At 61.8% G+C, this 26,328-nt stretch overlaps 2 protein-coding genes and 1 non-coding gene across 5 annotated transcripts in view; 2 read left to right on the top strand and 1 right to left on the bottom strand.

Moving 5' to 3' along the window:
• Positions 1-452: 452 nt before the first annotated feature.
• Positions 453-22,148, bottom strand: DRC3 (dynein regulatory complex subunit 3). The gene is made up of 13 exons (XM_061176228.1): positions 21,564-22,148; positions 20,148-20,309; positions 17,309-17,425; positions 14,848-15,014; positions 12,195-12,341; positions 9,492-9,611; positions 8,842-8,952; positions 7,631-7,807; positions 6,700-6,831; positions 5,012-5,082; positions 3,810-3,933; positions 800-931; positions 453-632 (listed from the first exon to the last, which is right to left on the bottom strand). The coding sequence occupies exons 2-13, from the start codon at positions 20,302-20,304 to the stop codon at positions 519-521; spliced, it is 1,569 nt and encodes a 522-aa protein (XP_061032211.1). The 5' UTR covers positions 20,305-20,309; positions 21,564-22,148; the 3' UTR covers positions 453-518.
• On the top strand, positions 11,135-11,207 carry TRNAG-CCC (transfer RNA glycine (anticodon CCC)). The gene has a single exon. It is a non-coding gene; the product is annotated as a tRNA-Gly (tRNA).
• Positions 22,149-22,356: 208 nt separating the features above from the next.
• TOM1L2 (target of myb1 like 2 membrane trafficking protein) overlaps positions 22,357-26,328 on the top strand; it is an 82,769-nt gene continuing 78,797 nt past the window's right edge. For all 3 annotated transcript variants that reach the window (XM_061176163.1, XM_061176162.1, XM_061176164.1), the window contains exon 1: positions 22,357-22,479. In XM_061176163.1, the coding sequence (XP_061032146.1) occupies positions 22,428-22,479 (52 nt within the window). In that variant the 5' untranslated portion in view covers positions 22,357-22,427. The remainder of the gene's footprint in view (positions 22,480-26,328) is intronic.

The following is a 26,328-nucleotide window of genomic DNA, read 5'->3' as shown; positions in this document are numbered from 1 at the left end:
GTCCTCCTGACAGGGCCACTCACAGGGCTCCAGACTGCAGGCGGGGTCTCTGGGTGCCTGGGCCCAGGTCAAGGAGCTGGAAGAGTGTGCGAGTTTGGGCACAAAGGCCTCGGAGCTGCTGGGCCTTGCTCGCCCCCCTTCCGGGGGCACTGGCCACCTCACCACAAGCCCCCACCCCGCACCGTGAGTGTGCTCGCCAGAGGTACTGTCACATCCCCACCTCACGGGTGACGCCCAGCTGTCCTCTCAGCTGCGGAGGGTCCTTGGGTCCCCACGGCCTCCGCCTCGGTGGGCTGGCTGGGCCCCCAGGCTGTGCTGGGAGCTGTACCTGGGGAAGGGCCTGCCCTGGGCGCCGCGGAGGGGCGGCCGAGAGCCTAGGAGTCGCTCTCAGCAGACGCCAACTGCTCAGACGTGGACACAGAGGATGGAGAAAGGTAACCAAAGCCCTTTATTTCTCTCTACCTGTGAAGGTCGGGGGTCGGGGGTCGGGGGTCGGGGGGGAGGGCTGGGCCGCAGCCCTAGCCCAGGAGGTCGCTGCAGTCCAGGCTGTCCAGCTCGCTCTGCACGTGGTCGATGTACTGGTCGATCTCCTTCACGCGCCTGCGGTTCCTCATGATCTCGTCCTTGTGAATCTGAGGGGCAGACGGCGGCCGGCCTGTCAGGCGGGGGTCGTGAGCCTGCCTGCCTGACTCCGTTCCTCCCTGCTCCAGCCCCGCGTGCGTGTCTGCCCTGGGGCGGGTGGCGGGCCTCCAGCGTGGGGTCCTGCTGCCGGGAGACGCCTGCCCTCGGCCGCGCTCACCTTGTCCACCAGGTGTGCGCACCAGGAGTTGACCCTGGTCACCAGCTCGTCCTCCCGATTGTCGATCTTCAGGAGGTGGATGTCGTGTGAGGCCCCGACCGCGTTAACGATCGTGTCTTTGTCGACAAAGAGCTGGGGAGCAAGGAGGAGCAGGTGAGGGCCTGGACCCGCCCCGAGCGCAGAGGCGCTGGAGCCAGAGGGGACGGGGCCCAGCTCCCCGCAAGTGGAGGCGGCGCCCAGCCCGCATCCTGCTTCCTCGGGCCCGTCTCGGGTGACCACGCCGTCGGCCCGGCGGCACCAGTGCCTGGAAAGGGCCCCGGGGCGGCGGGGCAGTCCCTGTGGGGAGCGTGCCCTCCCCAAGAGAAGGCAGGGCCGCCCCGGCCACCTCACCAAGGTTCTCCAGTCTGACTTGCCTGAAACTTGCCCGTCGGGTGGGCAGCACGAGGCCGGCCGAGGGGCACAGGGCTCCTCTGAGGACAGAAGTCCCACAAACCGATGGGTCTCTGCTGCCCCTCACATCAACCCAGTCGAACCTGGGGTCCCATCTGGGCTCCTGCCTTGTTCCCACCCGCTTCCCCGCCGTGGACGATGCTGTGGGACGCGGCCCCCGCCAGGCCCAGCTGGTTCCAGGTGTTCACACGTGAACAGGTCACGTGTGCCCGGCGCGGCTGCGGGTCCATGTGGTCACTTCCCAGAGTGGGGAGGCCTTCACTGGCGGCTGCTTCAGCTTTAAGCAGAGGCGCTTCATATCGCCAGCGACGGCGAGGGACCTGAAAGCTCTGCGTTGTAGAGAGGGCGCGGGCGGGTGTGTACACGTGGGTTTGTCTTTCCTTCGGGGGTGGTTAACCTAATGATCTCCAGAATACAGTCTATGAATTTTGAAATGTTAGCGTCTCTGCAAAAAGAGTGTTCTGAGACCCTGTTACTAATACGCTCACTGATGGTTAGAAACAGAAACCAGACTTTTATCGCCGAGGGCCTCGTCTGAAAGCCCCTGTCCTGCCGTGTCCACCACCCACACGCTCCCTGTCATCTCTGAGCCTCGGTTTCCTCGCCTGTGAAAGGGAACCACACTGGCACCTATCTCACTGTGTCGGCTCGGAGATGAAAAGGGCAAATACACGTCCAGAGCTGCTCAGGCAGCTGGCCCTCGGGAGGCCCTCGGTCCCTGTCAGCGCCTTGTGAGTATTGCGCTTTACAGTCAGGGCTTGCTACCCCACGTTTTGTTGCTTAAGCATAAGGAGACGGTGTAGCATCTCCTGCTACAGGTGTTCCTAAAGGACAGAGCTGATGGGCCCGCAGAGGGAGGGGTGTCCAGCAGGCTCGGCCAGCTGCCCCGTGAGGCCTCCGGGGTGGCACCCGATACCAGTGCTGCCCGGGAGCCCAAGGCAGCCCCTTAGCCCAGAGGCAGAGCCCCATTACCCGGGGGCCTGGGGCCACGGGCAGACCCAGAACGCCCACTGTGTCTACAGTGAGGGCACAGTGCCCGGGCTCGGCATCTCAGACTAAGGTTTGAATCCAGACTCGTCCTCACAAGACGAGGTGTCCTCACAACACATCTTGGGTGTTTACCGAACTTCTCTGAGACCCTGTCTCCCCAGCTGTCCCATCTGTAGACTGGGTGGGAAAGCCACTTTCAGGGGTCCTTTGGTGAGTTAACCAAGCCCATGCGGGCCCCACCCAGTCAGCAGCCTGAGTGTCCCGGGGCCGCGGGAACAGGTGTCAGATGGCACCGTGCAGAGCCACCCTGGAAGCACCCGCCCAGGCTGCTCACCTCCCGTTGACTTCGGGGCCTCCTTTTCTGCGTGTCCCAGTCCTCAGAGAGGTGTCACAGACCCCGGAGCCTTGCGTCAAAAACTCCACGACCGCTAGGTGGTCTGTCAGGCGGCTCCAGGGTGGGCTCCTGGGGGCAGCCTTACTTCAGGCTCGGGAAGGTGACCTCTCCCTGTGTCTGGGTGTTTGAGGAGGCCCTGCCACCTTGTCGCTGCACTGGCGACTGTCTCGGCCCCTGACAGAGGCTGCGGGGTCAGAACTGCTGGTCCCTGCCTGCGGGACTCCGCCAGCACCTGACAGCGGGCGTGGTGAACCCGGCACCCAGGGCGGGGGCTGAGCGCGGTGGGGAAGAGGCCACTCCTGCCTTCCCCGGGGGCCTGTATGTAGTGTGAAGAGTAACCTAAGCAAGTCGACGCAAACACAATAGCTTGGAACCGTGACAGCGGCTCTGACAAGGATGAACAGCTGTGACGGAGAGACAGTGGGCCTTTGGGAAGGCGATGGGGGGCCTCTCCAAGGAGCTGGGTGTGAGCTGAGATCTGAAAGACGGGGAGTAGCCGGGTGCACGGAGGCCTGGGGGAAGAGTGTGTCAGGGGGCGGGGCGCAGCGGAGACCTTGCTCCAGGACTCACTGGGGGGAAGGAGTCCCAGGGTCTCTGGCTGCTGCGTGGAGAAGAGCAGTAAGGCCAGGGTCCCGCAAAGGGCGGTGGTAGCTTGCCTTAGTGGAACGCGGAAGAGGAGAGAGGTGAGGGGGGCAGGGAATGGTGAAGGAAGGAAAGTGGGTGCCCTTCGCAGAGACACAGCCCACCCGTTGCCGGCCCCCAGGGCAGGAGACCTGGAGCCCCGCGAGCGGGCAGAGACCCCAGCAGTGCTTCCCGCCATAGAGACTCGGGGCTGAGACGACCTTCCGGGGAAATCTCGGACCTCAACCTCTATTTGTCGCTTCCTCTCCAGAAGCCCCACAGAAATGAGCTTTGGGAAAGCAACCTCTCGGTAAGTTGAAAGCACTTAATTATCACAAGCTCCACTGTAGCTGGGCTGCACTGGGTGCCCACCAGCTGCTTTGCTTGTTAGCCTATTTCGCCTGCCTTCCGCCCCTCTTGTAGATGAGGAGACTGAGGCTCCGGCAGGTTTTTCAGGCTTTACGGGGACCGCGGGGCGGGGCTGCGTCTGCCTGGCGCCCGGGCCGCCCCGCCCACCGGGCCCGGCCCCGCCCCCGCCCCCGCCCCCGCGCTCACCGAGCGCACGGCGTCCGGCAGGTCCTCGTCCAGCTCGCCCTTGACTATCTTCTCCAGGGTGCTGATGGCGATCTCCAGGAGCTTCTCGTGGTGGTGGTTCTCCAGGTCCCGGCACTGAGCCATCGTGCAGCGCGAGTTAAGCCAAGGCCGGGCTGGAGCAGGCCGGGCGCGCCCTCCCCTGCGCTGGGCCCCGTGCATCCCCGCCTTCAGGGCCCTCCGACTCGCCCGCCACGCACCCCCTCTGGGTCCCTCCTGGTCCGCTCCCCTCCAGCGCTTTCTCCCAGCAGCGCAGCAGCCGGAGTCCCGGCCCGCCCCTGCTGTGCTGGCGGCGCTCACACTCTGTTGTGACCTAAAGGCCTCCTCTCGGAACCGCCTCTCCCCGTCCTCTGGGCCTTTGCATAGGCTGCCTCCTGAGCCTGCCTGGGACGCCCTCCCCACCTTTCCAGCCCATCCCTCTGGCCCACCCTCAGGTCCTCACTTAGTGGACCCTCCTTCAGGGAGTTTCCCGGCCCGGCCTCCGGTCGGCTGCTCCCATAGCTCTGTCACCCAGCGGGACTGTGGGCCCAGGAGGGCAGGACTGGGGTACTTTTGGGGTGGACTTCAGGGCCCTGAGTTCAGGTGGCAAAAGGTCAGGCGTGCCCCCAATGTTGGTTTCTAACCTGACATTTAACCCATCTCCTTATAGATGATGTATTTGTCAGTGGCTTCAGCATAGAGGTCGCCCCACCCCCAGGGCATGTGCACCTGCAGTACCGGGGGAGGGTGGATTCTGGGGTGTGGTCTCCTGGTGAAGTCACTCATTAGAGAACAGACGGGCCAGGACTTGTGCTGCAAGCAGTGGCCTGCAGAGCCACCCAGTGGGCATCCAGACTTCTACTCTAATAGGCGCCTTTGTGCTGAGGGTCAGGAAATACTCCTCGAACATTCCAAGTGGTTGGCAAATCTCCATCCTTTGAAGGTGGGCTGTTTTCCTTGGTGGCAGTGGGAGGGGGCAGGCATGTGACCGCACAGGGAGCCACCTGGAAGGGACCCCACTTAGTTGCATCCTGCTTAGCTATGAAGAAGCTGTACCCTTCTGTGCCTTTTGTTTAAAATGCAGGCGCCTCCCCCCAGCCCCCTGCAGGCGGGGAGCAGTGGTGCGGGCCCTGAGAGCCCCGCGGCTCGCAGCACCTCCCCGCAGAGGGGCATCAAGGAAAGGATATAGGCTTTGGACGTTTTCGACAAAGAGTCCCACCAAGTCGATGATGTTCCTTTCAAACATGTTAATAGTCTCCTGGAAATGATAAAGAGCATGCATATTTAGACATGAACTCCACCGAACTGCACCAGAGCCAAAGTGCTCCTTACCACTCAGCGGGCAGTGACCACAGACCTTGAGAGTAAAGACCACCCACCTGACCTTCCCCAGGTGGCGCTGTGAGCCGACCCTGCCTCTCTCCCGACGGCTGCCCCCAGCCGTCACCCTCCAGCCACTTTGCCTCGGTCACCCCCCGGGGCTTGAGTGCAACGCCTTCTCCAGGCCTTTGCCTGTGCTGGTCTCTCTGCCAGGAGCCCCCCACCAACAGGCACACACAGAGCTCACCCCGTCCTTGGGGTTCTCAGTGGCATCTGCCTCCGTCACCCCCAGAGAAACGGGAGGGTCGCTAGGAGCCAGGCTGCCTGCCAGCTCCACTACTGGCTGTAACTCGGAACGTTGTTAACTTCCCTGGGCCTCAACTTCCCACCTATGAAATGGGTTCCCTTCGCATAGTACGTGTCTCACGAGGTTGTGGTGAAGCAGAAATGGGTTTCTTCACATAAAGTGCTTTGCAAGGTGCCTGGCAGAGAGGAAACCCTCGGGAATGCCGGCTGTTACCCCAGGCCTCTCACCTGCAAGGCTCCCACCTCCCTCCCTGAGGGCACCCCTGTATTGCTGCATCTAGTGCTGAGCAAGGCGCCCGGGCCTCACCCAGAGGCCCTGGGGAGGGCTGCTACCCAGTGAGCCCACAGGGTGGGTCACGCCCCTGACCTACTCTAGACTCGAGGGGCTGCAGGGTGGGCCGACGGCACAGGGAATGCGCCTGAATCCGAGGACTGTCTACAGACTGAGCTAATTATACATTTTTCAAATGTGTGTAAACCCCCTTGTAATGAAAAAAAAATAGGGCCATTGAAAAGCACGGCTCCACTTAGTAGCTTTTTGGCGGCTAGTAAGTCAAGCACAGGTTCTGGTGAATTGCGGGGTGTTGACAAGGGGGTCCTCCTGCTCGGAAAGGTTGGGAGCCGCTGCCTGAGCCTCCCGATGCCCCATAGACGTGCTCTGCGGCGCCGGAGCCTCCCCGGTGGGGAGCGAGCGTCTGCTCTGCGATGTGCTGGGAACCTGGACGAGGGAGGCATCGAGGAGGCGCTGGATGGGGGGCCACGGCAGCACGCGGGAGGTTCCGCTCATCACTGCTCTGCAGGCCGCGGCCTCGGCCGCCAGCTGCCTGGTAAACACACAGGTCGGCCTGGCCGCCCCGGATTTCACATAGCAGCACTTCGTTAGGCTCCTCGCTCACCCCGAGATGCAGCGACTACAGGCTGCAGCGCCGGGAGCCTTCGTTCTATCCCAGAGTGGGGGGTGAAGAGCGGGGTCCATTTTGTTCCTTGACAGCCCCTTGGGTCTAATAAGACTCTCCCTGCCGAGGTCCTGCACTCTTCCTAGATGGGGAGACCATTCCAGAGGAGTGAGCTCACCCTTCATGCTGCACAGGGGCCACTTGTCATCTCAAAGACTGAAAAGCACCAGAAGCACAGAAAGCTTTCGTGTGACCCGCCGAGTGGCTCCCGGGAAGGTGCTCCCTCGCCAGGTTCTCGCACAGGAGCCGGGCAGGGCCGTTGCGTCACGTGTGTTCCCGGGGCCCCGCCTCACCTCCAGCTGCTCCACCAGCTGCATCTCCAGCGTCATGAGCACGTTGGCCAGCTCGGTGATGTCCTCGCTGTACTCCGCCACCTTTATCTCGAAGTTGGTCAGTTCAGACTCGTCTTGGATGGAGCTTAAACTCTGGAAACAAAACCTGTGCTTTAGGAATCCACAATTAAGTGTAATTCCTGAAGTGACAGGCGGCAATTTGGTTTTGTGGGCTGGAACTTGGATTCTGGGGTCGGACTGCCCAAGTCCGAGTGTCAGCTCCACCCCCTCCACGTCGGAGGCTGTCAGAGCAGAGGCTCCACCAGCTGGTGAGTTATTAGGCGTGGAAGGAACGATGGCTTCAGAGTCACGTGGACCTGAATTGGGACCCGGCTGGGTCACCGTGGGACCTCGAGTGACTCCCGTCTCCTTGGGTGCAGGGGCAGAGAGCCTGAGCTTCACGAAGCCTGGGGATGGGGTGCTGTCTGTGAGGTCCTGGCTCACAATGGGCTGACTCCCAGCCCAGCGGGGCTCTGCGGGGGAGGTTGGAACACAAGGTGGGCCCTGTCTTGGGGGAAGCCAGCTGGACCCCTGCAGCACCCCGTGTGCAAGTAGCTGCCAGGTCCGTCTGCAATGAGAGGTGCTCGTGGGCTGGAGAGCGCGGGGGTCCAAGCCGCACCCAACACCAGCCGTTCACTGACGAGGGGCCTGGGGGCTCGGCCGGCAGACGCAGTGTCAGTGGAGTGACCAGCCATGACTGGGGGGGCGAAGGGTGTTTGTGGTCGTGGCCACCCCATCTGGAGGAAGATCAGGCTCCTTCCCTATATCAAGCCTGACCCGGAAGCAAGCGGCTTGCCCCGTGGGTCTCGGGTCGTCAGCGGTGGTGGGGCCGGGCCTCTGGCGGGTGGGCACCTGGAGCGGGAGGAGGGAAGGGGCTGGGGGCAGGGCCTACCAGCAAGTGCTTCTCCTCGAACTTGGCGATCTTTTGCTTGCCCTGCTCCTGCTTTTCCTGGACGGCCTCCTGGACACACCCCATGAAGGTGTAGAGCTCCGCCTTCCGCTTCTCCTGCTGCTTCAGGCCATACTCGAAGATGTTCAGGCAGATGATGACGAACTTGTCCTTGTAGGTGAGTGGCCGTTAAGGAAGCTCACGGCTGCCTGGGCGGGCGCACATGGGGGTGGAAGCAGCTCCCGTAGCAGAGCTGCAGCTGGGATTTGGAGTGTGAATTGGTGGTTGGGCATCTCCACCCTCAGCCTGAGGGATTCAGGGAGGGTCCTGCGTGGTGGGGGTGGGGCAACAGAGCAGAGGAGAGACCCCCGAGGGACCTGAAGGGGTCAGGAGCCTGGGGGCGGGGGAGCGGCCAGGGAGCTGAGCAGCGTGTGTTTCTGTCTCTGGGGCCCTGCTGTCCAGGCCGTCTCTGTGCTCAGCGGCCACAGGTGCACAGGGAGGCTGTGGAGGTCAGGGGACTGCAGGCTCGGGGCACAGAGCCCCAGGTTCAAGGCCTGGCCCTGCAGCTGCTTCTGTGGCCTCCTCGCTGCTCTGGGCTGAGGGTTCCACATCTGCAGCGCCTGCCACACGAGGGGCGCTTAGGTGCTGAGGTCAGGCGGGGCTGCAGCCGAGGGCCAGGCTGGGAGGAGAGCCGACCCCTCCCCGCTCTCCTGAGCCGTGGGTGTTTAGGAGCGGGTTTCTCTCTGTGACTCGCTGTCTCTGCTCAGCGCCCACCCCGAGTCCCTCAGCCACGATGACAAGCACCCACCACATCCTCTGGGGAAAGGGATGCAGGCTCAGCCCACAGCTCCTAACTGCGCAACCTGGACAATTCATCCTCTCCAAGTTCAGCTTCCCCAACTACGAGAAGGTAGTTGGGGTCCAGTATAGCACCCACCCCATGGGGTGGTTGAAACAGTTTTAAATGCTGGATGCAAAGTGCACAGCAGGAGGCCATAAACAAGGTAATGAGGGTCAGAGTCACAGACACGGTCAGCCAGCCTCCATCTCTGGCAGCCTGGGCCCTGCTGAACAGATACCCACATGTCCCTGCGCTCACAGCCGACCTGGTTCTTGAGGCCCTGGGTGTGCCACCTGAGGCCCAGTGTGGAAGGGGAGCCCCCCGGACTCCCACGCCCAGGCCCGGAGGGCGGCCGTGACCGGGAAGGGTATGTCTGCAAGAGCTCGCCCACGCCGGGCAGGTGGGACAGCTGGCTACCCTCCACGTCCTCGGCGTACATGCTGTCAAACAGGAAGGGGCCATTCAGGTGCTCCACGAAGGCCGCCTGCGGTCAGAGACACAGTGGGCTCCCTGGGCAGGGCCCTACGCTGGGCACTGGGGCCAAGGGCGCCCGGCCCTCGGGAAGGCAGGCTGGGGAAGGGCAGGCGATGGGCCCGGCACAGGCGGGGGTCCAGAGGCAGAAAACTGAAGGGTGCCCAGCTTGGTCCGGCCGGAGGAGAGGCACACGGAGAGGAATGAGCTTTTCTGGCTGCCCATCCCCCCCCCACCCCCTGCCAGGAACCAGCCAGGGGTCTTAAGGACAGGGGCTGCTCTGAGAGATGGTTCCGGCACAGAGTCCCCGGCCCTTGTGCTGGAGGGGGGCCTGGGGGCCGTGGGATGAGGAGGGGCAGGTCAGCGTGCTGCCCTGACTGAGGTTCTGGCAGCCCAGCGGCCCTGGGCACCAGCTATTCTCAATCAAAGGACAGGCTCTCAGGGCCTGGGCCCTGCTGACCTTCACGGCACCGGCCCATGACCGGCGGCAGCATCCTCGGGCGGGCGGGGCGGAGGGGTGGGGAGCGGGTCGTCCCACCGGTGGCCTCGTACCTCGTGCTCCGCCAGCTCCTCCCGCCGGGCCTGCTCACCCTCCAGCCGGGCCTGCATCAGGCTCTCCCGGTGCTTCAGCTCGTCCATGCTGTACTGGTGCTTCATCTCCGCCAGCTCTTTCTGTTGGAGGATCGGGAAGCGGCATCGTCACCAGGGTCGTGGGGTCCCTCCTAGCCGCTGGCCTCTGCCATGCCGTGGCCTCTCCAGCGTGGGCGGGGATCCCCTCCCCGTGGCCCTTGCCAAGTATGCTGAGCCTCAGGGAGATCAGTGGGGGAAGCAGCACGGGCAGGCCGAGGGTCCATGGGACATCCCTGGGGTGGAGGCGCCCAGCGCAGACTCGGCCGCTCCCCCAGGCCTCCCCGGCCAGGCTCTGGCCCCCTTGTAGGGCTGCACAAGGGAGAGGTGCAGTGGGTACCCGAGCCACAGGCCTGGGCATGAGGTCTCGGCCCTCGGCTCTGGGCCCTGCCACCTCTGGCCCTCCTCCACCCGTCCTGCGTATCCCCCTGCCTGCGCTGGGGGCTGCTGGAGCCCCAGATGACATCGCCTGTGCTAAGGCTTCAGGTACAAGCACCACCGACCCTCCGTGCTCCGGTATCTGCTCCCCCCAACCCCCGCCCCCTCCTCTCTCTCAGGACCGTGGCCTGCACGCCCTGCCCTCTCCCTCTTACACTGTAAGCCCCATGCCAGCTTCCAGGTCCCTGAATGCTCATCACATCATGAACTCTGCTGAAAACCACAGGGTTCTCCACGGGCCTCCATCTCAGCAGGACAAGCCCTGAACCCCAGCGTCGCCCTCCTGCCTGTCTCCCCCCCCAACACAGAAAGCCCCCCAAGCTCACAGCCCCCACCCGTTCGTGTGCTCTGCTGGGACTGTCCACCGTTCCTCAGGGCTGCGCCAGCCTTCAGGCACAGGCCTGGGCCCCATGCAAATGGGGAGGCACCCCGGGAACCTGCCCTCAGCCCTGGTCGGCCTCGGCTGGGCCCGGCTGTCCTGCTGCCCGAGCCTGGCAGCACCAGCAGGTGAGGGAGGGGCTTGGGGCTGGCCCGGGGATGGGCAGCAGCATGGACGGGGGTTCCAGGTGCCCCTGCTTCGTGGGGCTCTGCTCTTACCACGTTTCCCTCATTACTGATCTTGGTGCTTCCAGGCAAAGCCTCTGAGCTGCGGAAGGGGGCTTTGCTTCCCGCAGCACAACGGGCTGCCAGGCTGGGCGGCCTGCCCCCTGTGGAATCTTCTGGGGAAGAGGAGAAACTGGCTGGGGAGGGGCTCGGGAACCATGCGGTGTCCGGCTGTGCATGTTTTGTTTTTTGTTTTTGGGGGTTTTTTAAAATATTTATTTTATTTATTTATTTGGTTGTGCTGGCTCCTTAATTGCGGTACGTGGGCTCCTTAGTTGTGGCATGCAAACTCTTGGTTGCGACATGCATGTGGGATCTAGTTCCCTGACCAGGGATCGAACCTGGGCCCCCTGCATTGGAAGCTCGGAGTCTTAACCACTGTGCCACCAGGGAAATCCCTGTGCATGGTTTTATGATGAGTGAAATACACCCCAGCAGCTCTTCGGCCTATTCCAAGCATTTGAGCCCACGCTGCCTTTCAAATTATTGTCTAAATGCAAAAAATAAGACTTGAGAGTCTTGGGACTTCCCTGGTGGTCCAGCGGTTAAGACTCTGCGCTCCCAACGCAGGGGGCCCGGGTTCGATCCCTGGTCAGGGAACTAGATCCCAAGTGCTGCAACTAAGACCCGGTGCAGCCAAATAAATAAATAAATATTAAAAAAAAAAAAAAAAGATTTGAGAGTCTTGGAATTCAAGATTTCAGATTCTTGTCCTGTTCTGGGACAAGAGAAGGCCATGGTCGGAGGAGGGGCAACTCTCTGGGCACCCCGCCCCCGGCTGCTCTCCGTGGACCCCCCAGGAAGATGCCCGTGAGCAGAGGGCTCCACGCTTGACAGGCGGTGTGGCAGCCAGGACGGCAGTGTCAGCACCGAGACCCGGGGGCCAGCCCCCCTCTCTGCTTCCGCTGGGCTCTCCCCGAGCCCCGCATCACCTCAGGGCCCCCCCAGGCACGGGCTCCTTTCTCCCAGGAAAGGCACCAGCTCCCAGGGGGAGGAGTGGGCAGGTCCCTGTCCCCCCACCGCCCGCGCCCAGCACACAGGGACATCCCGGTCCTGCCGCCAAAGGCCTCGTGTCGGGCGGGGTTCTTTTTCCAGGGGGCAAAGCACCCACAAACGTCATGCTGCAAAGGGCGGGAAGCTCACAGCAGGGGAGCAGGATAGAGGCAGGGGCGGTCAGGCCAGGCCGGGCAGTGGACTGGGGAGGGGGGCTTCCTCCCGGCCCTGCTGCCAGACCGCCGGGCCCAGCTCCCCGCTCAGCACCCCGGCTGCGGGGTCCCGGGGGCCTCTCTCTGGGGCCGGTGCCCTGGGCTCGGAGGGCGCTACCGTGAGCTGTCGTGGCATGGAGGCGAGTCCTGACTCTGCCCTGAGCTGCTGACCCCGCTAATCGCCCACCCTTGCTTGGTCCCCCGACTTGTTCACCCAGAAAAGCAGGCGGCGGCCTCAAGGTGGGAGGTGGCACGACAGCGATGGGGGCAGTAAAGGACCCTCGAGGAGGGCCGCCCTCCCCTCCTCCTGTGGACGCGCCCCTCCCCAGACGCCGGGGCCTGCACGCTGACCGCGGAGCTGGACGCACGGGGGCCACGCTACCATTTGGTCGTCGATGCGCCGGAAGTCCAGGTACACCAGGTCGGGGAGGTAGGCACAGATGCACGTCCTGTAGTCCTCGGCCTCGGCGACCGGGTTCCCTGAAAGGCTGAGCGTCCGCAGGTCCTTGAACCGCCGCAGGTAGATGACCTGGGGGAGAGGGGGTCCGCCTGTGTCCTCTCTCCGTCCTCTGCCCGCGCTGGGCGGAGCCACGAGGGAGGAGCCACGGGCTTTGCCCAGGACCCGTGGACCTGGGTCCCCATCTCCTCTTCTGTAAGGTGGGTGCAGGGATGTGGTGCATAGGTGTCGAGAGGACCAAATGCCACACGCTGTGAGGGCCTCCACCCGCTCCCGTGACGCCCTGGCTGTGCTCATCGCTGCTGCTCTCAGAACGGGCGGCCTTTCCCAACTGTGAAGTGCTGTGCAAGGCCCAGCGCTCTTAAATTCAACGGAACCTGATTTACAGTTGGCCTGGACCAACTGGGTGGCCGCTAGTGGGACGTCCACTGACGGCTGTTTATTCTTCCTGTTGTTATGGTAACCGGGGGAAAGTCGGCAAGATGCCAGTACCTCATCTGACAGCGGCTCCTGTGCTTTCCTGAAGGAGTGTCTTTGTCATTTGTTTATTCGTTCAACAAAGATCACTAAGCACCTACCAGGCCTCAGGCATGTGCCAGGCCTTAGGGACACAGTGGGAACAAAGCCCTTATAGCAAGAGCTGGCACTCTAAGGCAGGGGACAAGAATGTTTTAAAAGTAAGTAGAATCATTGCTGTTTGTTGTAAGTGCTAGAAGAACTCAAAGGGGGAGGGGGTGGAGAGGGGGCCTTAGGGACCACGACAGGGGGGTTTTCAGTTAGGTCTGAGGCCTCTGAGGCCTGAGGGAGCAGCCAGGGAAGAGCAGGGGCGAGTGCATTCCCAGAAGCAAAACCAGCACAAGCAAAGGCCCTGAGGCAGGAAAGAGCATCCTGTACCAGGAACTCAGCAAGGCCAGGGGAGGGAATGGAGCGTCCACAGCGGGGCGGGGCATGGCCTGAGAGTCAGTGTCCCCTCCACGCCCAGGCCTGGACCCGCATCCAGTAAACTCTGCAGTGTCCGAGGGACGACAAGTCAGAGGGGATCTGCTCACGTGTGGCCCTGGGTACTGGACCGACCCAGGAACAGCTCAAGACACTCACAAAGGTTTTCACAAGCAAGATTTGGGGCTATTGGGGTGTGCCCTTAATCTGAAAATCCCTGAATAAGCATCATTTCCTGCAGAGCTCTCCTGTGCCTGGTCCTGTAGCAGCCGCTCAACCCTAACTGACTCAGCCCTCACACCGGCCTGCCCCGCAGGCCACCACTCTCCCATACAGATGGGCACGCGGGCCCCAGGCGTTGAGTCCCCGGCCCAAGGCCAGGCAGCCGGGAGCCCGTTAAACCTCAGCTCTCCACTTACACCTCCCTCAGCTGTCCTGTGTGTCCCCGTCCCGCAGGGCAGAGGGCAGCTGAGCAATCAGGTCTTGAACCCTGACAAGAGGTGGGTTGGGTTTACAACCTCCCAGACCACACGGCCTCCGGGGTCTGGCCCTCAAACAGGTGAGCAGCCGGCATCTGACCCGCCCCAGGCCTTTCACCTACACCGCCTGGCCCGCCCACCCCTCTGGTCTTGGTCGGGTGGGTGAGGGCCCGTCACACCGAGGGGCACCGTGGGGGAGATTTCTCCTGCTCTCTGTGCTGCTAGCTGTGGACGAGGAAGCCTGCGGCCTGCACTGCTGGACCAGCCACGGGGAGCATCAGCCCAGGGCGATGCCAAGGGCAGCTGAGCCGAGAGATGGACCCGCCCCCTCCACGCAGCCCCCTGCTCCGGCCTCGGCCGTGGCTGTGATGGACGCGGCTGCAGCGCCCGTCTCACCCCTGCTCTCACCCCGAGCCCCACCCTGCAGCGAGGCCGGGAGGGAGTTAATGCCAGGACGTGGCTCAGCCGCGGGGACAGGACTGGGGCTGATGCTTGGGCCCCGGCCCTTAGGTGTTCACTCCTGGACGCCCGCCCAGCGGCACGGAGCCCCCATCATGCACGGCAGCAGTATCTGTCACACACCTGCACGATGGCTCTGGTTGCCCCGGGGTCACCCAGCTTCCTGAGGTCACCCTGTGGCACCCGGGGCCCTGCCCCGGCCCTGCTGCCAGCTCACAGGGAGTGTTGGCAGGGGCAGCCTCTCCGGTCCGCAGGCAAACCTCCATCCCTGCTGCACTCATTCGTGCGGGGGTGAGGGGGTGTTCCCTCTGAAACGCAGGCCTGCCCTGGGCACACACAGCGTAGAGCCCCCCACGGCTCTCCTCCGCCGCTCTGCTGCCTGGCCCTGGGCACCGCCCTGCACCCACGCCCCGACCCTTCCAGTGACCCGGGGCTGTTGTTGGCCTCTGTCCCCAGTGAGCACAAGCCAGACGCCCCACGGCCGAGGGGTCCCCACCCCAGCAAATGTCTGCTGGGTGAGTGCGGGGGCAGGGAAGGAAAGATCCCACCGGGGCAGGGGCACAAACGGACCCACACGTGGGCTCTCGTGGGCTAAGCTGGTGTGTGAACATCATCGAGTCTGGAATTCTGACTTTTCTGGGACAAGGGAAAGGTCGGAGGCTCAGCCCGCGGTCCCCCCGCCCCCCGGCGCCCTCGCTCACGTTCATCATGTTGCCGATCTGGTTGTTGCCCAGCGACAGCACCTGCAGCTTGACCAGCGCGTCCAGCGAGTCGATCTTGGAGATCCGGTTGTTGAACAGGCTCAGGTCCTCCAGGTTCACCAGCGTGTCCAGCCCCTCGATGGCCTCAATGTTGTTGAAGGACAGGTCTGGAGGACGGCTCCAGGTTAGGGTGACCGTCCTGAAACCAACCGCCCCGGCCCCCGGCTCTGCTGCCACCTTCCCGGCCCCGGACTCGCGTCTGTGCGGCCCTCGTTCTGGGGTGGAAACTCCCTGGTGGGTCGGGGCAGCGCACCTTGGGGTGGGGGAGACCCGTGCGGGCCGGGCTGCCCCAAACTCCAGGCCCAGCCCTGGCTGAGACCTCAGGACCCCCTCTAGCCCAAGTTTCTCGTTTTTGGGAATAAAACTGCTTTTTCGCCACCACGGGTTTGGGGGTTTGGTTGGGGTTGGTGTCCTTGAACACCGATGGCCCAGAGGCCCAAACTGGGAACTTTTCAAGAGCTTCAGCTAAAGCCCTCATGTGTAAAGGGGACTCAGGAAGTCGGTTTGGCCTCCCTGGCGCCTCAGGGGACGCTCACCCAGGACATTCTCCCTACGCCAGGCCCTCCCCGGGCGTTTCCTCGTTTGTCATCGCCTGCATCTTAGGGCTGAGGGAGCCAAGATTCAAAGGGGCCTTGTGGTCACGTGCTCAAGATCAAGAGCACGTAAGGAAGGTGGGGTGCAGAGGGCGGAGGTAACGTGTACAGAACCAGCTAGCACGCTGGCAGAGCGGGACCTGAACCGGGTCAGCCTGCTTCCTTTCGCGCCTGCAGCCGGCCTCTGCTCTTTGCAGGCGTGCTGGTAAACGTTTAACAAGGGGGTAGGCGCGGGCAGCCCTGATCTGTAGGGCTTGCTGACTTCGGTGGTGTAAATACTCCCACTGTGGCCAATTTCAAGCTACCAACAGGACGGGCCTGAGCGTAAAGCTGGGACAAGATGTGGACAGTCAGCTTCTGGGGGCAGTGCCAGCCGGCTCCCGCTCGCCCCCAGCGCCGGGACAGCTGACCGGGCCACCAGCCGGGCCTGTGCTTGCAGGCGGGGGCAGTGCACGTGGCTGGACAAAGGCAGGCTTCTGACTCTCTGAGGGGGTAGCCTGACCTCTTGCCAGAACTTTCCCCTCCGGCTCTCTCGCCCCCCCCCCACACAGAACACTGGGCATCACAGGGGCATCTCACGGGGACCCGTGACCCTTGTTTTATGTCTGCGAGACTGCAGGGCCTGGGAGCTCTTGCCTAAAAGCAGGGCCTTCAGAGGGGGTGAGGCTCAGGGTCTAGGCTGACCCGCCCCCTCTCCTCCTCCATCTCCTGGTGGTGCCGGTGGGCCGCCGAGCCCGGGACTCAGCATTAACGGGTGCTGGGCTGCCGGGAGGGCTTGTCTGGGTGAGACCTGGGCCCGGCAGTCAGGAGACGTGGCTCTGGTCTGCTCTGCTGCCGGTACATGAAGCTCCAAGTCCACCAGCCCCTCAGCCTCTGCACCCGTGAGATGACCCTGTAATCCTGCCCCGGGGGGGTTGCTGTGGTCTGGCGGCCGTCCTCACAACCACAGCTGAGTGTCCTGCAAGCTGGGAGGGACCTCGATGCCCCAGGTTGCCTGTATTGGGAAGCAGCCTGACAGGATGGAGGGAACGTGGCTTTGGGATCAGACAGACGTGGGTCTCGTCCCAGCTCTGCTGCGTCTTGGTCATGGAGCTCTGGGCGGTGCCCCGGCCTCTAGAGCCCCTAGGGTGGCTGGGAGGGCCAAAGAAGCCCTCTCAGTGGGCTCGGGAGCTCCCAGCCAGCCCCGCCCCTCGTTAGGTGCCCGCTGCCAGACGTGAGGGTGCCGCCCGAGGCCGGCAGGTGGACGCAGCTCGGCAAAGCCCCTGCCGCCTTGGCAGTGAGGGCCGGACCCCTGGAGTCAGGCGAGCCCCCTGCTCGCGGTGACCTCAGTTTGCTCCCGTCTACAGTGGGGTTGCTGTGCGGTTAGAAGGCCTCCCACGGAAAGCGCACGGGCCGTGCCTAGCAGGTAGAAAGTGCTCAGCGCACGCTAGCACGGGGGTGGTTAGTTCTGGTTTGATCTGGGCCCCCCAAATAGCAGGGCCCTCAGTTATCTGTCACCCTGAGTCTAGAGTACCTAGACGGAGTCCAGGCTGCTGGCATGAGCCCTCCCGGACTGGGAGGTCTGACAGCTGGGGCAGACGTTCTGCCCTGCGGTGTCCAAGCACGTACGTGCTGAGCTTTGCCCAGCGCAGGCCCAGGCTTCCTTGCCCCCAGCAGACGGAGCTCCTGCTGCACCGGGGCCGCCCCGGGGCTGGCAGGGAAGTTCACCTGGGGGCAGACTGGGACCGCCCCGGGGCTGGCAGGGAAGTTCACCTGGGGGCAGCCTCGGGAGGCGTCACTGCGGGCTGGGGGACGCGCGGGGTCCTCACCCAGCCAGACCAGGCGTGTGAGGTTCTCCAGGCCCTCGATCTTCTCGATGATGTTGTTGTCCAGCTGCAGCTTCCGTAGGTTCTCAAACTGCCAGAGGCTGTCGATGCGGAGGATGTCTGAAACGACGTTGGACGCGCTTTGGCTGGTTCCGGCCCGGGTCAGGGTTAGGGTATAGTTCCAGCGTCTTGGGGGCCGGATGACTGATGCTGACCGTGGGAGAGGCCCCAGAGCCCCGCTGCCTTCCCCGGAGCGCAGGGAGCCCTGGAGGTGTGGGCCCAGCTCCGCGGAGCTCGGGGTCCCTGCTGGTGCTGCCATCCGGGGCCACCACAGGGCCGGGTGGGCCCACGCAGGGTGGAGGGGGGCGGGCCCTCCAGGGCGGGGACTCACAGGGCTCCCCCTCGGAACACCTGGGCTCAGGACACAGGGCACGGGCAGGGTCCCCCAGGGTGACAAACAGAACTGAGGCTGCAGGGGTGGCCAGTCAACTAGTGGAGCCGTTTGGAGGGTGCTCTGGCCACATGGATGGAAATAGTTAATGTCTGTGCCCACTGACCCTGCAATGTCTCTACCTGGAATCACACGCTGTGCGAGTGCCCGAGGATGAGGTCCCGAATGTCCATATACAGGGAGGGGATGAATCGCCCCCCAGAGGCAGCTCCTGATGTCACTGAAGTGCCTGACCCCACGGCCGCTGAAGACCACCCCCTGGTCAGGCAGCCGACCTATCCCCTTGCTCCTGAGCCAGGCGGAGCTTGGTCTCTGCCACGGCTGCCAAGAGCTCTGAGTAGCGCTTAGTGTGACAAGCACACACTATGTGTGTAAAACTCTAGAGGCCTGACCTTGTCCCCGCTTCTCTTAGAAACCACAGAGAGCTGTTGTTTACATGCCCCTTTTTCTATGTTTGCTTCTTTAATGATTCACGAAACATAAAGTTAGAATATGCTCATTAAAAGAACTGAAATAATATAGAAGTGAAAGGAGTAAAAAAAAAAAAAAAAAGCCCTTAATAGCCACACATTTGGGGCAGCCGTTTCAATATTTATTCAGACGGGCAGGCGCCCCTCCCAGCTGCCCACCCCAAGCTGGGTCTCGGTGGGGGGGTGGTGGGCAGCATTTCTCTGACCCAGGGCCCTGTCCCTCCCGGTCCCCAGGGCCGGCTGGGATGGAATCTCTTCCCCAGCTCTGTGGCCACATTTCCTGGAATGATACCAGCCCCACCTGTGTTTCTGGGGCAGGGCCTAGCCCACCCCCCGATCTCCTGGTCTGGATTTTCCTTCTCTGGCCCTGGCCTTAGACCGACGGCCTTGGCTGTGGATGACCCTGCAGACACCAGCCCTGGGCGGTTCCCCCACTCCTGGGCGCCCTGCCTGGCGCACCTGTGTGCTGGCTCTTCTCTAGGAATCAGCAGTTCACGTGGAGAAGCCAGAACGACACGAAAGAGCCAGATGTATTTGACAGCATGACAGGGCTGCCCCAAAAGCCTATTCAATCTTCAGCATAGACACGGGATCTGCCTCTGCTGCCACTGGCTTAGTGCAGCCTGTTGTCATGGCCCCCTGTCCCTCCTCTGCTCAGGACCTCCCTGGGCTCCTGCCTCACTCACTCAAAGCCAGATGCCTTCTCTCGGCCCCCGAGGCTGATGCTAGCTGATCCCCGCCCGACCTCTGACCTGCGTCCGCACAGATGCGCCTGCCCAAGGGCCTTGGCACTGGCTGTTCCCTCTGCCTCGACCGATTTGCCCGGGGCTCCATGTGGCTCCCAGCCTCACCTCCTCTGTGACTTGGCTCACCTGTCACTTCTGTGCTGAGGCCCCTGCCCGCCCGACCACACTGCACCCCACTCCCCTTCTGTCCTCTCTTGGCTCTACTTCTCTCAACAGCACACGTGTCCCCCTCCCTCGAAGGTCAGCTTCACGAGTCCCTGGTGCGCAGAGCAGCGCCCTGCCCGTGACAGGCATCTGCTACATAGTGGGGGAGGGGCCGCAGAAGGAGGTCTGAAGACCACTCCGCCTTCCCTTTAGCCCTTTCCCGCCGAGAGCCTCGGGGGCCCCCCTGCTCTGGGTGGCCTGCGGGCTCCATGAGGCCGGGCCTGCCGTGAGCACCACATCCCCGGGCTGACTCAGAGCTCCTCGTGGTCGACAGGGTGACCTGGCAGGCCAGCGTGGAGGCCCAGGACACAGCAGGAACGTGAATCAGCCTGGTCCCTCTGCTGTGACCGGCCCGCGCCGGACATGAGGGGTCATGGGACTCTCGCCCACCCGTCCTGCTTCCTCACCTACACCCTCTGCCCAACTCGCTGGCCTCCTTTAGTGAGCCGGGCACCGGGCCTGTGCTGTCTGGTCTCGTCCTCCCAACCAGCGCCTGAGACACGGATTCCAGTCACGCCGGTTCACAGGTGGGGTGCTGAGGACCTGCCTGGTCCCGAGCCACATCTCCCCCAGGCTGTCCTGCGCTCCGGAGGGGACCCCCCCCTTCTGTTTCCAGTCCCTCCTCTGAAGCTGCTCCCCCAGCACGTGGTCCTCCCCCGACCCTGCACCTTCCTGGCCACGCGGACCACCCTCCTAGGTCCCCCCCACCTTTGGGGACCAGCGTGGCCTTTGGGGCTCACTTAAGACTTGGAACGGGAGGATGTTACCTTGTTTTGTTCCTACTCAGAATTGGGAGTGTTGTGGCTGTTCTAGTGCTACCCACACTCGGCATCAGGCTTTAAAACCGCCCGTGCTGGTCACGTGCCTTCTGACCCAGGCAGCCCGAGTGCGACCACGGACCGCGGACCACGCATGGAATCGGGGCCCCCTGCGCCCGCCCCACCCCACCCAACCCCACCCAGGATACGCACTGTGGAAGTCCAGCTGCAGGGACAGGACGTCCTTGAAGAGGATGCCCTCCTGCTTGGCCAGCTGCCCGGCCTCGTCTCGCGGGCCCTGCTGCCCAACGGCCAGCTTGAGCATCTCATCATCCATCACCCTGGGCTCCATGTCGCACAGCCGGTTCATCCTCTCTGGAAAACACCACGTGTAATGAGTAGCCACTACACGCTGTGAATAAAATTGATCTCCTTACCTCTGTTTCAGACCTGAATCAGACAATTATACAAATCTTTAATTACAAACCATGACAAGTTTGTAGGTGTAGGGGACTGTGGCAGCATACATGCAGGGACCTGTGCTGGCCAGGGGAGACCCCGCTGAGACCTGGAGGATGAGCAGGAAAGAAGGAAAAGGGGTCTGCGTGGTGAGGGTCCTGAGGTGGGAGAGGAGGAGACAGGTTCCACTGTGGCTGAAGTGATGCAGGGCTGGAGAGGCCTGCAGGAGTGTGGTGGTTATCCTAGGTTCCCCGGGAAGCTCCTGGGGCTGAATAAGGGCAGGGACGTGATCAGACTTTAATTTTAAGAAGCTCATTCTGGCTTGTAGTACCAAGAACAGCAAGAGTCGTGAGGCGAGAGGTGACGGGGGTGGAAGTAAGATGTGGATTTTAGAGACCTCTAGGAACTTAGTTTACATGAAGGACTGATTCTCCGCAGTTTTCAGGTAAGAAAATGGAAGCAGGTTAGAAAGGTCAAGTTACATGCCCAGGTGGATACATCTAGTATGCAGCAGAGGCAGGAGAACAGGCCTCCAGAGCCCATTTTCCTAATCACGACTCAACTGTGCCCAGGCACACTGTGGGTCATTCTCACAGTTCACACTGTTTCCCACAGCTGTTCGGGGTTGGGGCCAAAACCCCAACACTCCTTCCCAAGGGGGTTTTATCAGTAATTCACCACCACCCAGCCCCCGTTGCTGCTGACTTGCCTGACAATAGTGTTGTGGTGGGCGGGGAAAGCAGCAGAGAACCTTACACCTCCTCACAGAGAAACAGATCCTGAATTGTCCTGCGAAACAAGACCTTGGGATCAACTGGACCTGGAAAATAGAGCGCCTATTGGCCGTGAATCAATAAGAGAAACCCCACCCTTTACTGAGTGCTCACTGCGAGCTAGAGCACGTTCATGATCAAATTACAGGTCAGCTCTGGGAGCCATTAGAGAAGGGAGCCCTAATGCCCTGATTTCCCAGACAGGGAAACTGAGGCCCGGGAAGGGAGCTGCTGACAAGGGCCAGACATGGACCCGGGCATCCACCTTCCAAGCCAAAACCCTTCACCAAGAGGAAGTCTAGGTCTGAGGAAGAGGAACAAGTTAGCGGCAGTTGAGAGGTCGGAGAGAGGGTCAGTAATGCCCTCCTGAAGAAGCATCTATCGGTGGGCCGGGTACCTCTCTCTGGCCCGGAGGCCGGGGGTGGGACCTCAAAGGTCTCTCTGGGGCATGCGCCCGAAGGGAAGACTTCCTAAGCTTCTCTCCCCACAAGGCCTGAAGGCCCGGATCGGCGTGCGGCCGGGAGGGGCTGCCAGGGGCCTGCGCGCTCTCCTCCAGGTGGGGCGGCCGGCGGACTCCTCCGGGAAAAGGTCAAGTCCTCCCGCAGCCTCTCGGCCCCGGGCTCTCAGAGTCGCCGGCACTGTACGCAGCCGGCACCTCCTCGCTGAGCCCGGTTGCTAGGGGAACCAAGCGCCGCACTCCTTTCCTAGGGGGAAGTCAGGGAGTAGACATCCTGGGTTAAAGTTGACGACCACGCGATCACATTTCTGGGCGGGGAAAGCCTCCCAGAACCAATTAGCGGTAGAGAAAACAAATGCTTGTCCAATCAGCACTTTCTATGGGCGGGTAACTTACTAGCTCCGCCCCTCCCCGGCCCACCTCTTGAGTGACTGACTGGACTCTTGTCCAATAACATTAAGGACTCCCTGGATTGACCAATACATAAATGAATCAAAATACACAGACTCGCGATGGGAGGCGGGCCAGGGGTGGTGACGGAGATTCCTGTGACCTAGGTCACCGCCCCGCCCAATCGGACGCCGCGGGGATAGGCGTGACTTCGCGGAAGGAGCTGTGGGGGCCAATCGGAAGAGGGCAGGGCAGCCGTCGCCCAATAGAGGCCGGCGGGGCGGGGCCAGGGGCGGGCACCGGCGTTCCCGAGGGTGGGGCCGGGGCAAGTGTCAGTCAGGCAGGGAGCGCCGCGGGGGACGCGGAGAGCCGGCGGCTGACGCGCGCGGGCCGCTGCCGAGCCGTCCGCCCAAGATGGAGTTCCTCCTGGGGAACCCGTTCAGCACGCCGGTGGGGCAGTGCCTCGGTAAGGCCCCCACGGCGGCGCCCCGAGGCCTGGGCGGTGCTCCGCGCGTCCCTGCGCGGCGGGGCCCAGTCCTCCGCCCCGGCCCGGCCGCCGCTTTCCCAGCGGGCTCCCTGCCCCGGGCCCGCCCGGCGGAGCCGCCCTCGGCGGGGAGCGGGAGGCCGGGCGCGCTCCTGGGGAGGCTATCGGGGGCGGGGGCGGCCGTGCCGGCTAACGACGGGAGCCCCGGCCGGGGAGCCTTGCCGCCGACTCTCCCCGTGACCTTGTGCGAGTCGCTGCCCTGTCGGGTCTGGAGTTCCGTCTTGTCAGAGGCGGGGTCCTGATGTCCGTGGTGCTGCTGTCTTCACGGTGACTGTCGCTTCCCTGCGCTCTTGAGTCTGCCAGCGGTGAACCCTTCGGTGGCAGATGGAGGGTTACTCGGCAGTCCTAATCCTATGGGGGGCTCTGGGCGCCCGGGATGACCAGCGTCCCGGGCGAGGAAAGCCCGAGGTGCAGGTGAAGGACCACCAGAGGGCCCGCCCTATGGAATTTCCTTACTGGAAAGGCAACGTGCCTTTTCACCCAAGGTGGGCGCTCATGCGAAGTGTGATCAGTCCAGAATGTTGATTGGTTTCTTTTAAAACTGGGTTCCTCCTGGTTGGTGGAAGGACTGGTGAAATGTCTTTCGTGAGCATGGACCTTTGGAGTCCTTATGGGCCTGGCTGGATTAGGCTGTAGTGATTTGTTTATTTCCCGCTTTACTTATAAATTTCCAGCTTACTTTTCAGCTTTTAGTGGGGCCTGTGAAATTATTGAGGCCTCTCCTGTTGGCTAACTGGCATTTGGGAGCCTTTCTTTTCTCTGTGGTGTAGGGTCTCTGATAAGGGGTCATGGGCCCTGGGCCCTGGGCCCTGGAGAGTGTTTCCCCACCTTTCTCGAGGTTCCGACCCCCGTTCTTCTTCCTCAGCTGCTCTTTCACTGCATCCATGTTCCAGAAACTCATTTCTCAGTTGGGTATTGAATTCCAGTCAGCTATGAGAGGGAGCCAGTAAACTTGGGGAATTTTTTTTTCTTTTTCTTTTCTGTCTCCTTTACCGTAGGAGGCTCTGTTACTACCTTTGAAATGCCAAGGTAGTTGATGAGGGGTATAAGTTAAAGGGGACTTTAAAACATACAAACGTAAGGGATGTACAGGTAGATAGCAAGGGGAAAGAGCATGACCCTTCTCTCAGGAAGACCTGAGTTGGATTTTACTTTGCCCAATTCAACTGTGGGACCCGAGAAAATTGTGCAGCCCTTCTGAGCCTTAGTTTGCTTGGTGGGGGGTGGAGATTGATTCATCCCCACACTGGAGGGGCTGTGTGGGACAGCGGGCCCATCTGTGAACAGGCCCCACGTCCACCGTCCCGTGGACAGAACACTTGACCATGAAGAGGATGGAGCCTCCTCATTGCCAGTTAGCCAGCAGGCAAGACCTCGGTAATTTCACAGCTCAGTTCAGATAAATGATTAGAGGCCAGAGTGAGTTTCTAATGTGTCTTCTGTGCTGTTGTGACAGTGTAAAAGTGACTCTCGCGACATTTAGTGTTGTTAGTGTTCTTTTAAAAGTATGTGCCAGGGCGTTGGTGGTAGGGAGGGGGATGCAGAAATAAAACAACAGCAACAAAGCTTACGGCTAAGAGCAGAGGTATACCTCCCGCGAAGCAGTTCTACAGCCATCACGTGCTCCTTACAGCTGCTCTGTGAAGTACGCTTTATTGTCCTTCCCACTTTAGAGATGAGGAAACTGAGGCTCAGTGAGCCATCGCTCAGCTGGTCAGAGGGAGCTGGGATTTCATAGCCGTCCCGGTGCTCAAGGGGTTGATGGGGTCAGGAGAGGGAACAGAGATGCGTGGGACAAGGACGACCACCAGAAGGCCCCCCAGTGCTGGTGCTCAGTTGCCTCGTGGGGGCTGTGAGTGCTGTCAGGAGGCCGTTGCGCTCAGAGGAGCTGGGGCCTGCGCCTGGCGTCTGAGTCTGAGGGCTGTTGGTGAGGATGGGTGGGAACTGCACAGGCAGAGAAGAGGCCCCCTTGCCTGGAGACAGGTGGAGGAGGCGGGCAGGGGGTGTGAGCACCTCAGTGGTCCCCAGTCCGCATGGGGCAGAGGTGGCTGCGGGGAACAGGGGCAAGTTGGGTTTGGGCCCAGGGTGGAGCCCTGTCCTGGGTGGGTGGCGTCAAAGGCCACGTTCTGTAGCTGACCACAACTGTTAGTCTCCCTGGACCTCGTTTTCCTTACTCAGCAGCTGCTGCGGCTTCTACCTACACCATTCCCTCAGTCCATTTCAGCGGGCGTTTTGAGTGCACATTGGTACCAGGCCCCAGGATACAGATATTAAAAAGCTGCTCAGAGGGGCCCTTCTGTAGCGGTAACGCACCCACCAAGGTGTCCTGAGCTGCAGAGCCTCAGGCTCACCGTCCGGGGGTCCGTAGAGCCGCGATGACCCCGCCTCATGCCTGGTCTCACTCGAGCTCCCTGGCCTTGTTCGGTCAAACGCGTGGTCTGCCCATCGCTTGCCGGCGGCTAAGCTCGATCTGATGTGGTTACCATGCCTTCCCTGCATCCACGCTGCCCGTGGTCCTGGAAGGTGGCTCCCGAGTGGAGGGCATGGCTCAGAGCCAGGACGGGCCGCAGTGTGAGGGCCGAGAAGCGTGGAGGAAGGCAGAGTGCTTCCTCGTGCCGTCCGACTCTCTCCTCTGAAACAAGTTTCAAATGGTCCTGTCCTAATGGCTGTCGCATATGGGGAGTCCCCGAGCCAGGTCCACGGTGCTCTGCAGACGTGCACAGCTCTCCTTGTGTTGGCCGGAAAACGTTTTCAAATCGTCCTTTTCCAGGAGTAAAGTTTGGATTCATTTAGATGAAAAGATTGGTGAGCAGTTAGTTAATTGCACCCAGAGTATTGGGGGCAGGCTGGGGGCAGGAGGACCAGCGCTTCTCTGCTGCAGGGCTTGTGCCCGTGGATTGCGTGGTGTGGGGTCTGAACTGCTTCCTGGAGCTTCATGCATTCAGTGGCTCTGCATCGCCTCTCTTGTATACCAAGCGAAACACTTACCAGGACGTTCAGTCTAGTAAAGGAGCTAAGACAGGGACCTAAATCAGGTAAGACAGAAAGTGTTGGCACAAGATTGGACAGATAAACAAAGTAAGGTAATGGAGGACAGAGGGGTCACCTCCAGCAGCAGGAATAATAGTTAAAGGATTTTTGGGTTTTTTAAAATTTAATTTTATTTATTTATTATTTTTGGCTGGGTTGGGTCTTTGTTGCTGCGCGCAGGCTTTCTCTAGTTGCAGCGAGCGGGGGCTACTCTTTGTTGCAGAGCACGGGCTTCTCATTGCAGTGGCTTCTCTTGTTGCGGAGCACGGGCTCTAGGCGCACAGGCTTCAGTAGTTGTGGCTCTTGGGCTCTAGAGCGTAGACTCAGTAGTTGTGGCTCACGGGCTCTAGAGCGCAGGCTCAGTAGTTGTGGCGCATGGGCTTAGTTGCTCCGCGGCATGTGGGATCTTCCCGGACCAGGGCTTGAACCCGTGTCCCCTGCACTGGCAGGCGGATTCTTAACCACTGCGCCACCAGGGAAGTCCCTAGTTAAAGGTTTTGCTTTTTTAAAATTGCGTACTGTGTTACCGTGTGCCGGAGACTGCAGTAGGTGCTTTGTGTATCTTGCAGGCCTTTAATTCTTAGAACAACACTGTGAGTGAGGTACTGTTATTATTTCCACTTTGCGGACAGGGACCCGGAGGCAGTGAGAGGGTCACACAGCTAGCAGCGAGGGAGCTGGAGTTGCAACCCAGCGTCCCAGCGTTCCGGCTCTGGAGCTGCTGCCCCGGGGGGCAGGTGA

This window comes from Eubalaena glacialis, chromosome 19 (assembly GCF_028564815.1).
Source record: "Eubalaena glacialis isolate mEubGla1 chromosome 19, mEubGla1.1.hap2.+ XY, whole genome shotgun sequence".
NCBI lineage: Eukaryota > Metazoa > Chordata > Mammalia > Artiodactyla > Balaenidae > Eubalaena > Eubalaena glacialis.
Note: the sequence above shows the minus strand (reverse complement) of the source record. Positions and strands in the feature narration are given on the sequence as shown.